This window comes from Pecten maximus, chromosome 5 (genome assembly GCF_902652985.1).
Source record: "Pecten maximus chromosome 5, xPecMax1.1, whole genome shotgun sequence".
NCBI classification, from domain to species: domain Eukaryota; kingdom Metazoa; phylum Mollusca; class Bivalvia; order Pectinida; family Pectinidae; genus Pecten; species Pecten maximus.
The window spans coordinates 25,559,788-25,574,477 of NC_047019.1; the positions used below are offsets into that span (position 1 = coordinate 25,559,788).

Here is a 14,690-nt window from a genome sequence, read left to right on the forward strand (position 1 = left end):
AGGAACTGGCTGGGACCCCCTTTTTGTACGTAGGATAAAAACATAAAACTATTCAATTTCATAAGATCGTCCATGGTCAGTGCCCTTCTTACCTGACCAATGCTCTACCTGCTCGCCACTATATACATCCCCATAATACCAGAAGAGCTTATAATTTTTGTCGAGTAAACTGTGGAACTAATCACTATAAAGAGTATTTCTTGCCCTCTTCAGTTGATTGATAGAACGAACTTCCAGATGACAAAAAATACAATCCTCCAGTTATTAACCTTAAAAAAATCCTAAATACCGGTCCTATTATTGTTCCATCACACTATTATTACTCCTGAAGTAGACACGGCCAGATCCATCATGCACGACTTAGGATGAATTACAGCTCCTTAAATAGTCACCTGTACTCACGTAACTTACTTGAAAGTCATGTGTTTATCAGTCTGCTGAAACTACCGATCATTTCCTCCTCTATTGTCCTAACTACCAGCAGCTAAGAATTCAATGTTTTAGGAGCCTTCCTCCTAATTATAATATCAATACCTTACTATATGGTAGTCTAGAATGCCAGTACAGTACAATGCAATTGTTTTTATTGTGTCCAAAACTTTATCAGTCAATCTAAACGCTTTTAAAATCTAACTACCCTTTATCTATGATCTGTGATATCTATTAAGAATTGTATCTGCAGTATAGTTTGTATAAGTACTACGTTCCACAACAGGTGACAGCCCTGATGGTTCTATAGCCATACATTGTATGGTATCATGTAATCAGCGTTTGTTCCTGAAATGAAATCCCCCCAGCATCATTCCTTTCGCCCTTTCTCTTTCTTTCCCCTGCACATATGCACTAGTCAGCACTGTTTCATTAGCTATCTATAAACAAGACGGATTCACATAAATATCAAGTTCTTGTTTCTGAATCCTGCATGCTGTATACATGTATATACTATTTCAATTTATGATAATAAGATAAAGTTTAAACTAATACAATCAATTTAAAGCAACGTTATCATTTCAATATATCTTGATAAAACATGTAATTTTTCTTTACAGCGTACATACGAATCCGATACAAGAACAATATTTACAACACATTTTACATTGATATCATTCTAATGCCATCAATTCAAATCCCAGTATGTACACAAATGTATACTGAGTATGTTGGAGATAAGTAATTTGCGTATTTCACAAAATTAAGAATGTTATAAATGTATCGTTAAATATGTTTCCTTGACGAATACCTTTAAATGAATAAAACGAATTTTGTTTTCTTTAATTGTTTTTATTTCAACTAGAAGCTAATGCTGCTATAAAATGCTTTGAAGAAGAGTTTCAAGGGAGGAAACTCTCACACAAAATCAAGCCTGCTATGCATAATGCAAATATTTGCGTTTGTGGGTACAGGTGTGGTCTTCATCGCGGGAGGACGACTCCGTTGTCCTTAAATGTATCAAATGATTATAACCCATCGCAAATAACTTTGTGTACGTCACTGCTTTCAACATATTATCATGCTTAGAACCGGAGATTTAACACTGAATGTATAGATAATATGTAATATTATCATTTATGATGCCCCTTAAATGTGTGAGTAGAATATAACCTAACTGAACGTTTATACAAAAAATGTATGTGTTAACTATCAATTACCCCTTGACCACTTGCATTTGTATATTTATGTGGATAACTAAATATTACCGAGACTCCTTGTGGGTGTAGTAAGAGCTAGAACAGGGTGTTTATAGGAAGACTGGAGACCACTCCGGGTTACCCGTGTGTGTAATAAGAGAAAAGGGTGTTTATAGGAAGACTGGAGACCACTCCGGGTTACCCGTGTGTGTAATAAGAGAACAGGGTGTTTATAGGAAGACTGGGGACCACTCCGGGTTACCCGTGTGTGTAGTAAGAGAACAGGGTGTTTATAGGAAGACTGAGGACCACTCCGGGTTACCGGTGTGTAGTAAGAGAACAGGGTGTTTATAGGACGACTGGGGACCACTCCGGGTTACCCGTGTGTGAAGTAAGAGAACAGAGTGTTTATAGGAAGACTGGAGACCACTCCGGGTTACCCGTGTGTGTAGTAAGAGAACAGAGTGTTTATAGGAAGACTGGAGACCACTCCGGGTTACCCGTGTGTGTAGTAAGAGAACAGGGTGTTTATAGGAAGACTGGAGACCACTCCGGGTTACCCGTGTGTGTAGTAAGAGAACAGAGTGTTTATATAGGAAGACTGGGGACCACTCCGGGTTGCCCGTGTGTGTAGTAAGAGAACAGGGTGTTTATAGGAAGACTGGGGACCACTCCGGGTTACCCGTGTGTGTAGTAAGAGAACAGGGTGTTTATAGGAAGACTGGAGACCACTCCTGGTTACCCGTGTGTGTAGTAAGAGAACAGGGTGTTTATAGGAAGACTGGGGACCACTCCGGGTTACCCGTGTTTGTAGTAAGAGAACAGGGTGTTTATAGGAAGACTGGAGACCACTCCGGGTTACCCGTGTGTGTAGTAAGAGAACAGGGTGTTTATAGGAAGACTGGAGACCACTCCGGGTTACCCGTGTGTGTAGTAAGAGAAAAGGGTGTTTATAGGAAGACTGGAGACCACTCCGGGTTACCCGTGTTTGTAGTAAGAGAACAGGGTGTTTATAGGAAGACTGGAGACCACTCCGGGTTACCCGTGTGTGTAGTAAGAGAACAGGGTGTTTATAGGAAGACTGGAGACCACTCCTGGTTACCCGTGTGTGTAGTAAGAGAACAGGGTGTTTATAGGAAGACTGGAGACCACTCCTGGTTACCCGTGTGTGTAGTAAGAGAACAGGGTGTTTATAGGAAGACTGGAGACCACTCCTGGTTACCCGTGTGTGTAGTAAGAGAACAGGGTGTTTATAGGAAGACTTGGGACCACTCCGGGCTACCCGTGTGTGTAGTAAGAGAACAGGGTGTTTATAGGAAGACTGGGGACCACTCCGGGTTACTCGTGTGTGTAGTAAGAGAACAGGGTGTTTATAGGAAGACTGGGGACCACTCCGGGTTACCCGTGTGTGTAGTAAGAGAACAGGGTGTTTATAGGAAGACTGGAGACCACTCCGGGTTGCCCGGGTATGTAGTAAGAGAACAGGGTGTTTATAGGAAGACTGGAGACCACTCCTGGTTACCCGTGTGTGTAGTAAGAGAACAGCGTGTTTATAGGAAGACTGGGGACCACTCCGGGTTACCCGTGTGTGTAGTTATAGAACAGGGTGTTTATAGGAAGACCGGAGACCATTCCGGGTTACCCGTGTGTGTAGTAAGAGAACAGGGTGTTTATAGGAAGACTGGGGACCACTCCGGGTTACCCGTGTGTGTAGTAATAGAACAGGGTGTTTATAGGAAGACTGGGGACCACTCCGGGTTACCCGTGTGTGTAATAAGAGAAAAGGGTGTTTATAGGAAGACTGGGGACCACTCCGGGTTACCCGTGTGTGTAGTAAGAGAACAGGGTTATAATAGGAAGACTTGGGACCACTCCGGGTTACCCGGGTGTGTAGAAATGTAGCTAAAGTAGATATTGCTCCCATCACGAGTTGAAAATAATCTAAATGAAGGAAAGTACATGTACATGTAAGGTGTAACCTTTGGTCCAGATATAGATACATTATACCTTTTTAGGAAAGTAAATTGAGGATTTATAAACTTAAGAGACTGTGGATTGGGATCTCTAATACAATGTAAACTTCGTGAACAGTGAGTTGGGATTTTTTCCAATGTGGGCTCGTGACTTTTTCGTGTTTAAATGTGTTAATGTGAAAACTGGGCAAATATCCTCTAATAATTTAGTGTGGTCGTGTTATTAAGACAATGAAAGCAGGTCCTTAGGTTCGTTATATAGATACTTATCATGATTAATTGATGAGCTCTATCGACTGGTTGTATAACTTCTCGGACTACGCCTTTCACCTACAGCTCATGACCGATATTCTCATTTTACTTCTATACAACGCGTATAACACCAAGTGACCAATCATAACGTGGATTAAAGGCAGGTATGACAAATACAGTTGTCCTCAATATGTGACATAACATCCTATATCAACATTAAAACACGTCTCTGTCTTAAAGAAACAATGCAAAAACAAACCATTTCAAGGTATTTAGATATATTTCATTAGAGATCCACCCCAATGACTGACTATAGGTAATTGTTACATTTTATTGATGGGTGGGTATTTTATGTAGTATGATGTAGAAATCCATAAGAAACTGTGTATACCTATTTATTGATGGGTGGATATTTTATGTAGTATGATATAGACATACATAAGAAACTGTGTATACCTATGAGACAACCAAGCAACACTGACAGCTTTATCGCTGAAATAGTGAATCTATTCACTGAATGAGTTGGAGCCGAGATGATGAGGAATTCAGAAAATATTTTTAAACTGACATTTTATCTAAGCGTCAGAATAAGGTTTCCGTAACAGCATAAAATATTTTCTGGAAAAATAACCGGTATGTTGTGTTCCGGGGCGTGAATAAGTGAGTGGTGGTACAACAATAACAATACATTTACAACAATTAATGTACATCACATATTTCAACACCTATAATAGATACCGGTGTTCAGAATGACATGTTTTTCTCACACCTTTCACTGATTTGTCTCCCGTTTTGAGTGTACAAGATTTCTCTGTCCTTTTTAACGCGTGCAATCTGTCATACCCTAGGGTGTGACAGATTGCACGCGCTCACTTTCTTCACCGGAAGTACTACCGGAACTACTTTTTTTGTTTACATTACGTCGTCTGCTACGTCAACAAACAAATTGTGTACACAATAATACAAAAATCCCCAGTCTCTAAACAACTACAGACAACTGAACAGTTTCCAAAAACAAAAAATGTCTGCCATTCTTTCAAATACAAATGAATCCCCCAACTGTAGGCCTACAACTGAAACTGAGAGCATAAGTGCACCTACCAGGCTACCTGCACCGGTCGCGACAAAATTGTTCAACTGTCACAAGTAAAAAGATCGCACAACAGCATTTCCTTGTGCCCAACTCCGTCCGATGTCAAAAGATCGGTGTTTTATGGATCCACAATCAGTGGGGGAACATTTAACATCCATTTCCACAGCCATAATGACAACACAAAGTCGATTTCAAAGCGACCTCGTGTGATTTACTCCGAGTCGGACAGTGATGAGTGAGTGACGTCACCCCACGTGAAATGGATGAATGGAAATGTGTGCATATTTCCCGCGGTTTTTTTGACATGTGTACTTGTTTACAAACAGACGGAGATCGCCGATGGGAAAACACATAAAGAAAAGAGGTGGGAGAAAAATAATCATTCCCTACCTTGAGGGTGTAACAAAGAAATCTCAACCTTCGGGGGAGATTCTTGAATGTCCAAACCCTCGGCAAGCCTCGGGTTGGACATTCAAGAATCTCCCCCTCAGGTTGAGATTTCTCTGTCACACCCTCAAGGTAGGGAAAGATTCTATTAGTCATTAGAATTCTAGACCATTTTTGTGGAACATCAAAAAAACATTGCCCTTGTTATCTATTTACATGCCGCTGTATTGTTTTACAAGTTTTACAAATCAGTTTTACCCATTGTTATAAGTTTAGCCCATTGTTTTTTTTTATTTTACCCATTGTTTTAAATGTTAACCATTGTTTTAAATTGTTCTCATTGTTTTAAGTTTTACCCATTGTTTTAAGTTTTACCCATTGTTTTTGCATTATGTATGAGTAATAAGCTTATGGGTTTATGGTGGCTTCATCGTTTGTCGTTTTTGTTGTTACTGTTTAAGTTATCGTGTACAGCGATCGCGTTGTACTGTTCTTTTGATACTGTATCAAATATCTCGGGAGTGACAAAGCTATCTAGATGAACATACATACGTTACTACTTCTACTGAGAAGGTAAACATGCATCTTCAATCCAAGAGTTCCAAATCTGTCTGAACATGGTACATGTAACTGACCTGCGCTGACCATTGCTATAAAAAGCGGACATCGGTGTTGTGTTGTCCGATTACGATCCACGGCTATTACATATACATGCCTTCAAAGAACCTGTCTAACTTCTAATTATCGATAATAACGATGTCTATTTAAAGCTTACATTGACGAGTAGTCAAACTGGGAAAAAAAACCACGAGTGCTTTAAATTATTCATGGTAAAGGTAAACGGAGTTGCGAAAGAAACGAGCTTTCTTGCTGACAATTGAAGACATGCGCATTGTGATTCAAGATACATGGGTGGAACCGCAGTCAAGCGTGGCGATTGATTAATCAACGTGTGTCAATATTGGCGGACATTAACTGAGAACGTGTGTGAGTTTGGACCACGTTTACTTACACCAACACAGAATGACTGTACTATACCACGCCTGAAATGTTTACATTAAAATTTAATCGCAATATATACAGTTACTGTAGGAGGTCACATCTGCCTCTAGGATACACACCCAGGGACGTTTAGGAGTTTTCTCTGGAGTTATTGACCTAATATGGCTATCCGAGAGATGTTTTCAGTCTGGACATCAGCCTTAACACTAAGCTGTTTATACCTGTCCATCAAAGGTAAGATTGATATTTTATATTAAGACGTATTGGGCTATTTCTATACGACTAGTGCAGTTGAAGGTAATTGAAGGGTTGTTGACTGAAGAGTAACGTCAATATTTTCGTTGGGTACATGTATATAGTATTTATATAAGGGAACTGTGCTGATAGTTGTACACGTTAATTTCAATATGAACATACCATATATATGGCGTATGACATAAGCAGGCTTTTCTGATATGAATAATAATCTTCTATAGAATTGTGTACCGACGCTTGTTTGCATCAATATACACACATCGTCCGTCCATTCTTCCCTCCCCAACCCGACCCAGCCTATTCAAGAATCACCCATTTTAAAGATGTGTGATAAGATAAACAGGTATTTCAACATATCTCAATTTGTATGGAAGATTAATGAACATGCACCGGTAAACCCAGGGGTAAACTAGCTTCCTGGTCGTCCATGATTGTATCGCGATATTTTTTTATATGATCCAACCTTACATGATATGGGTTATTATTTATTTTCTTAAAGACAACATCAATCGATAAAGAAGACATTGCAAGTCCATATCATGTCGACACGAGCGGGTCCGTTGCAGATAATATGTCAAATTCAGGATCAGTTCATCCAAAACATGGTTTCGGGATCGATACTGGAACGTATATCTCTCCTTATATAATTTAGGCCAGTTCCATACGGCCGTGAATGTATATGCTCAGTAATAATGAATTCCAATACGTTTGTTTGTTCAATTATTTGCCGGGTTTGTCTCCCCATCAACAATCGGTGTCATTTTGAGGCGGGGTTTCATTGTAGTAGACGATGGCTATTGTCGGACAACATGCATTGTTTAAGAGGCCCGTTGCACCACTTAATGAGCAATTGTTTCTTATACGTAACTTGCATGAAATAACATCTCAATGTATTATACTGTATTGAAGTATTTTTATAAAGACATGTTCATGTATTCCATAAATAAACACGGCTTCTAATGTGCTACTTATTTATTTATTTATTTATTTATTTATTTTTCACCAGAGCTATTTACTCTCTTATTTATCTTATTGTTATTCATAACATATTGTTACATTCGTAAAACATACTGACATACATGTAAAATGACATTACCTCGCTAACAAGCTATATAAATTAGAGCTTTTAATGTCACAAACAGTTTTTAGGCGTTTTACATGCACATGTACATTATTACCTAATGCGACGTTGTGGTTTTGAATCTGCCTTACGAGAATACACAGAACACCGTACAATAGCTTGGGCTCTTTTTTTTTTATTTTGTTGTATATATTTGTAAGGTAATAACTGTAATGTGTATTTAGGCCCACCGGGATGAGAGAGTCAGGTAAATAGACTAATAATAGAACAAGGTGTCGGCATTCATACACACCTGTAATTACAGAGCACACCAGACATTCGTGATTTTACCCTAGTCATGCGTCACGCACCTGGCGTATACAGTCATATAAAGGACGTGGCCATGAAATATTTAATTGCTGTAAAAGCCTAATTGCACAGTCTCACCGAATAGCCTACCCGGATGTAACTTCCCATTGTAAAACACGTGACCTGATCGATGTATCACCTGGAACGTGACTGGAGGGTGTGACCAAGGTCCAGTGAATTACGGAGCCATAAATGTAAATATAAGCAAACCAGCTGAAACGTAACTATTTACGGCTTGTTAATAAAACATGTTTTTATGATATTTTCAAATTAAAACTATTGTAAATTCCCGTTGAAATGATAAGAATGTTTTTATTCTTGTTTTTCTTAAACAATGGAAAGAACAGTTACCTATACTTTTTATTTTCTGCATTGTTAAATGTACACAATATGTACTGATTAAACCAGATAAAGAAACGAATTTCACCCAATTACTAGTGGCATATGTAATGTGTGAACACTTTGTCGTGGTTAAATACATATGTGATGTATGAACACTTTGTCGTGGTTAAATACATATGTAATGTGTGAACACTTTGTCCTGGTTAAATACATATGTAATGTGTGAACACTTTGTCCTGGTTAAATACATATGTAATGTGTGAACACTTTGTCCTGGTTAAATACATATGTAATGTGTGAACACTTTGTCGTGTTTAAATACATATGTAATGTGTGAACACTTTGTCGTGTTTAAATACATATGTAATGTGTGAACACTTTGTCCTGGTTAAATACATATGTAATGTGTGAACACTTTGTCCTGGTTAAATACATATGTAATGTGTGAACACTTTGTCGTGGTTAAATACATATGTAATGTGTGAACACTTTGTCCTTTTTTTACATTACGAAGATTCGTTAATATATGACATGTAAGTACCTTCTCGTCAGACTAAGTCTTCTTCCCCTGGTCGGGTCTGTGACATTCTTTACTGATTTTTTCGTAATTTCTTTCTTTTCTAAAACACGAGAAGGTAACCTTTGAACCTACATGTAGATTTACACAATGAAGGCAGACGCAGCCCCGTCTGACATTAGCCATTATACTAAATATACTTCCTTGTAAAAAATCTATTCTTTTGACGAACTGTTTTTCCTCCTTTGTTAAAACATATTACCGTAATATACCCGATAAAAAGCTAAAAAGAAATACAATAAACTAAGCTGAATAGAACTTTGTACTGATCAAACGTTTACAGAGCCTCTTACACGTGTATGTCAGCTATACACTGTTTTGTGCTACAATATATATTGTGTTCAACTTTCAGTAGTGGAAAAGTACAAATAAACTTTATCGACGGGAGAATGTTATTTGACCACATTCTCTGAACGCCTTGTTAGCGATATTATAGTTAATGTGTTTATGGTGGGAAATCAATTTGCCATTGTGCTACGCCTCAAGGGTTTTACAATATTCTTTTTCTTTTGCAGATATCGAATGTTCAGAATGCTCTGATCTTGCAAGCTTACTGGAAACTCCGTGTGAGTATAGAACCACTGTCTGTCTGCCCTGCCATCTGTAACTCGTAATGCTTTGTGACATGTGTTTCTGTTGAGATTTCAAATCAAACGAAATTACTTGAACATAATGGTCATTTAAAAGATTGAGCATTTTCCACATTTCTATGAATTATATAAAAAAAAAAAAAAAAAAAAAAAGATTATGGCATTAATCTTAGTTTCAATTCCATTGTCCATTTTCAGCTTTAACTCCATGCCAGACTACCACGACTCACGTGACCGGAAGTAGTGTCGTGTTCGACTTTTACGACAGTTACAATTTGGGAGTGGATAGCTGCTCTTGTTCAGTAATGATTCCTTCTACTACGAACTTCGAGCTGTCGATGTATGCCTATTACGGATTGGGTATCGACTCGAACCCCGGATGTGGCTCAAAGATCGAGGTCAATTCGAACCAGTCGGGGTCACAGATCATGGAGTGTAGAGTGTTTGGGTCAATTTCAATGCAGACTGGAGATCAGGCAACCGTGAAACTAACAAGGGAACCAAATGCCGATTCTCGATATTGTATGATAATGAGCACAGGTACGATAATACAGAAAATATCCTAACAAACTTAAAGCTAGTTTCTTTTTATACATTACCTCTTCTTAAAACATCACTGCTTATAGTATCACTGCTAACATATAACTTCTGATAAATGAAAACAGTGCTGTCTTTTCACCGGATTATTCACCCCTAACATATTTCAGTCGTTTCGACAGTATACATTTGTATACCGAGCGTGATTTTAAACTAGCTCAATGAGGCAGTTCATCTGATTCTTCGCATGCATATATTCTTGTTGCAGATCCTTCGTTTATAATGGATATTGATTGTGAAGCTGTGGGGTCAGCGTTACCAACAACGACAAAACTAACAACCACAACAGCACAACCAACAACAACGCCATCAGCCACAACAACACGAACACCCACAACAACAAAACTTACAACCACAACAGTACAACCAACAACCACAACAGCACAACCAACAACCACAACACAACCCCCAACCACAACAAAACAAACGACCAAAACAACACTACCAACATTCACCACCACAACAAAACCAATAGCTACAACAACTAAACAAAAAATTACAACAACAAAACAAAAAACTACAACAACAAAACCAACACATTCAACAGTAAAACAAACAATATCAGCAGCAACAACAATACCAACAACCACAACAACACAACCAAGAACTTCGACCAAACAATTTTCAAGTACTGTTCAATCCTCCGCATTATCGTTGTCGTCATCAACAACCCCAAGTTCGACAACCATGGCTGGTAGAGGTAAAACAAATGTCGGAGGACAGAGCGAGGACAACAGTAACAAAACTCGTAGGTTTCAGCTTTTTCTCTCTTTACCTTTTTTCTGATACTTTCTGTTTGCTTGAATAGGAAAACAAAGAACATTATTATTTAAGTAACATGTTTTCTTAATTTTTTGCCAGTTGTGATCATCATCCCTGTCGTCGTCGGAGTCTTTTTCCTTCTGCTGTTAGTGGTATTGGTGACGCAACTCACTAAGACGTGCAGGTACGTATAACCTCCTGTCACTACAATAGTCACATAAAATACTCTAAAAACTACAGGTACGTATAACCTCCTGTCGGTACTATTAGTCACATAAAATACTCTAAAACTTACAGGTACGTATTACCTCCTGTCACTACTATAGTCACATAAAATACTCTAAACTTACAGGTACGTATAACCTCTTGTCACAACTATTAGTCACATAAAATACTCTAAAAACTACAGGTACGTATTACCTCCTGTCACAACTATTAGTCACATAAAATACTCTAAAAACTACAGGTACGTATTACCTCCTGTCACAACTATTAGTCACATAAAATACTCTAAAACTACAGGTACGTATTACCTCCTGTCACAACTATTAGTCACATAAAATACTCTAAAAACTACAGGTACGTATAACCTCCTGTCACTACAATAGTCACATAAAATACTCTAAAAACTTCAGGTACGTTTTTCCTCCGCCTGTTACTGATATTGGTATCACTCTGAATCAACCACAACCCACTAATGCCATCACGAATCAATCACTACTCAACACTACCACCACGAATCAATCACTACCCATAACTATCACCACGAATCAATCACTACCCATAATTATCACCACGAATCATTCACTACCCATAACCCCCATCGTGAATCAATCACTGCCCATAACCCCCATCGTGAATCAATCACTGCCCATTGCCCCCATCGTGAATCAATCACTACCCATAACCCCCATCGTGAATCAATCACTACCCATAACTACCACTACATATCAATCACTACCCATAACTACCACTACATATCGATCACTACCCATAACTACCACTACATATCAATCACTACCCATAACTACCACCACGAATCAATCACTATCCATAACCCCCATCGTGAATCAATCACTATCCATCACCCCCACCGTGAATAAATCACTACCCATAACCCCCATCACGAATCAATCACTACCCATAACCCCCATCGTGAATCAATCACTATCCATAACTACCACCACGAATCAATCACTATCCATAACTAGCACCACGAATCATTCACTACCCATAACTACCACCACCAATCAATCACTACCAATAACTACCACCACGAATCAATCAATACCCATAACCTCCATCGTGAATCAATCACTACCCATAACCCCCATCGTGAATCAATCACTATCCATAACTACCACCACGAATCAATCACTATCCATAACTAGCACCACGAATCATTCACTACCCATAACTACCACCACCAATCAATCACTACCAATAACTACCACCACGAATCAATCAATACCCATAACCTCCATCGTGAATCAATCACTACCCATGACCCCCATCGTGAATCAATCACTACCCATAACCCCCATCGTGAATCAATCACTGCCCATAACTACCACCACGAATTAATCACTACCCATAACCCCCATCGTAAATTAATCACTACCCATAACCCCCATCGTAAATTAATCACAAGGTACCCATAATCCCCATCGTGAATTAATAACTACCCATAATCCCCACCTCCCTTGAATCAATTACATCCCATAAGTCATCTCCTGAATTAATCCGTACCACATGTTAATGTCATGAGTAAAACTCTTGTTTTACAGGACAAAGTCTAAACAAAAACCCGAAATAGACATGGAGAAAATAAGATTTGGTCAAACCTTTCCGAAGAACGGTGTATTCCTACACCCGACCGACATGGTGGAGACAACCCATTACGACAGTAAGGAGGATCTTCACGGGCACAATGACCGTTATATCGGCGTCACTAACCCAGTGTACATTCACGAGGAGTTCGAGTACTTAGTGGAAATAACTGACCTGGAAGTCGCCAATTTTACCTCCAACCATGATTCCGAGTCAGGCAAAATAATATCCGGATCCAATAACAATAATACCCACGATGCGCCTTTGTACGCAGTCGTCAACAAATCAAGAACAAACGATTATCTTGATTTTTCAAAGATGTCTGACTTCAGTAGTAAAAGCAGTAGTGATCTTAGCGGCATTGGAATGCTGGATGAAAACGAGAGAAACTTGAGACAGGAAGAAAGCTTTCATTATTGATATGTTATATTGTATTAAAGAACTTCGTATCCTTTTCAAGGAAAACAAATGTTTGCATCAGCGGTCTAATTTAGAATTGTCTCCAGCTAAATTAATATGTGTGTTAAAGAGCCGATTGATTCAGATCTGTTTTCCGAAACGCTATGACTAATGAAGCTGTACAATGCAAAGTAGACCCATGTAGCTTTCATGGAGCAAGGGAGACAACTGAATCAAATTAACGTTTACATATAGACGTGCTTTAAAATACTTTGTATATAGATGTTTGATATGTATCTTTTTATAAGCTGGCGAGTTGAAATCAATTGTTGTTTTTGTACTTTATACACCCTTTGTTTATATCGTATACATAAATAAAAACGAAAAGTGTTATTTGATTGAATTTTTTGCATTTGGATTCATATGGACGAATTTACTGTATAAACATAGAACGTCCCCCTTGCCAATACTACATCGAGTTATTATTGTATATTTACATTTACACTGCAGCCCCACTATATAACTTTACCAAGCTCACTTGGAAGTTATGAGTCCATAACTTCCAAGTCTTTATTATGACGTCATTATTATAGTGACGTCATAATTGTCACGTCGGCGATAACGAAAGATGGCTGTTGAAAAGGCTGTTCCGTCTTTGACGATAATAATTTGTTCATTCATTATCAGAGTAAAATTCCTTGATATAGTCTTTCAAATTCGTTGTCAAATGTAAATATGAGCATTGAACTGATTTCATTTGGAAGTTATGGGCTGATGAATGCCAACTGGACAAAGGCAAATTTAATGAAGCGCGCTAGCGCTTCATGTTCAATTTGCCTTTGTCCAGTTGGCATTCATCAGCCCATAACTTCCAATTGAAATCAGTTCAATGCTTAATTAAGGATAAAGTTCGGCTAATTTATGGCTAAAGCAATAACGCATCGTACGGATACACTTTTCTAAGGCTATAATGTATAAAAAATTATACAGGAATGTTTGCAAAATGGCGCTTCCAGAAACGAGTCTTCTAAAAAAAAGTATGCAATTAAAGTATTGACACATATCAGCCATATTTTATATGTTGGCAACTGACGGGTCCATGTCAGAATATACAAAGTCATCTTGATAGTAGATGTATCAATGCTGCATCTGTGACATACTGATACATTTTACCTGTGACTGCAAGGCATCAAAGCAGAAATAAGCCGATGACGTTCTTCTGAACCTCCACCTCCAATCGCCGACAAAGTACTTTGTATAATAAAGGTATTACTCCAGTACTACGATAGAGCTATATGAACATGATTATCCACCAAACGACATGGAACCACTTGCTTTGATTAACTATTAAAGGCCTAAACCATCAAGATCCTCAGATTAATCTCAGACTACGAAGTAATCACCGGTGGACACTTTAATATAAAGGACGACAACTCTAGTAAAAGCAAAAAATAGAGGAATCATTCGAAGCAGTATTGGTATGAGAGCGTTCTTATTCCTAACCACCACCACCAATCACAGACAAAGTACATCGTATAATAAGGGATAGTAATGGTTTCCTAGTAGAGAATACC

General features: G+C 38.4%; 1 protein-coding gene across 1 annotated transcript; it reads left to right on the forward strand.

Annotated features, from left to right (window-relative positions):
• The first annotated feature begins 6,169 nt into the window (after positions 1–6,169).
• LOC117327651 lies at positions 6,170–13,519 on the forward strand. Its single transcript, XM_033884722.1, has 5 exons — positions 6,170–6,569; positions 9,454–9,504; positions 9,727–10,068; positions 10,987–11,071; positions 12,675–13,519. The coding sequence occupies exons 1-5, from the start codon at positions 6,497–6,499 to the stop codon at positions 13,135–13,137; spliced, it is 1,014 nt and encodes a 337-aa protein (XP_033740613.1). The 5' UTR covers positions 6,170–6,496; the 3' UTR covers positions 13,138–13,519.
• Positions 13,520–14,690: the final 1,171 nt, after the last annotated feature.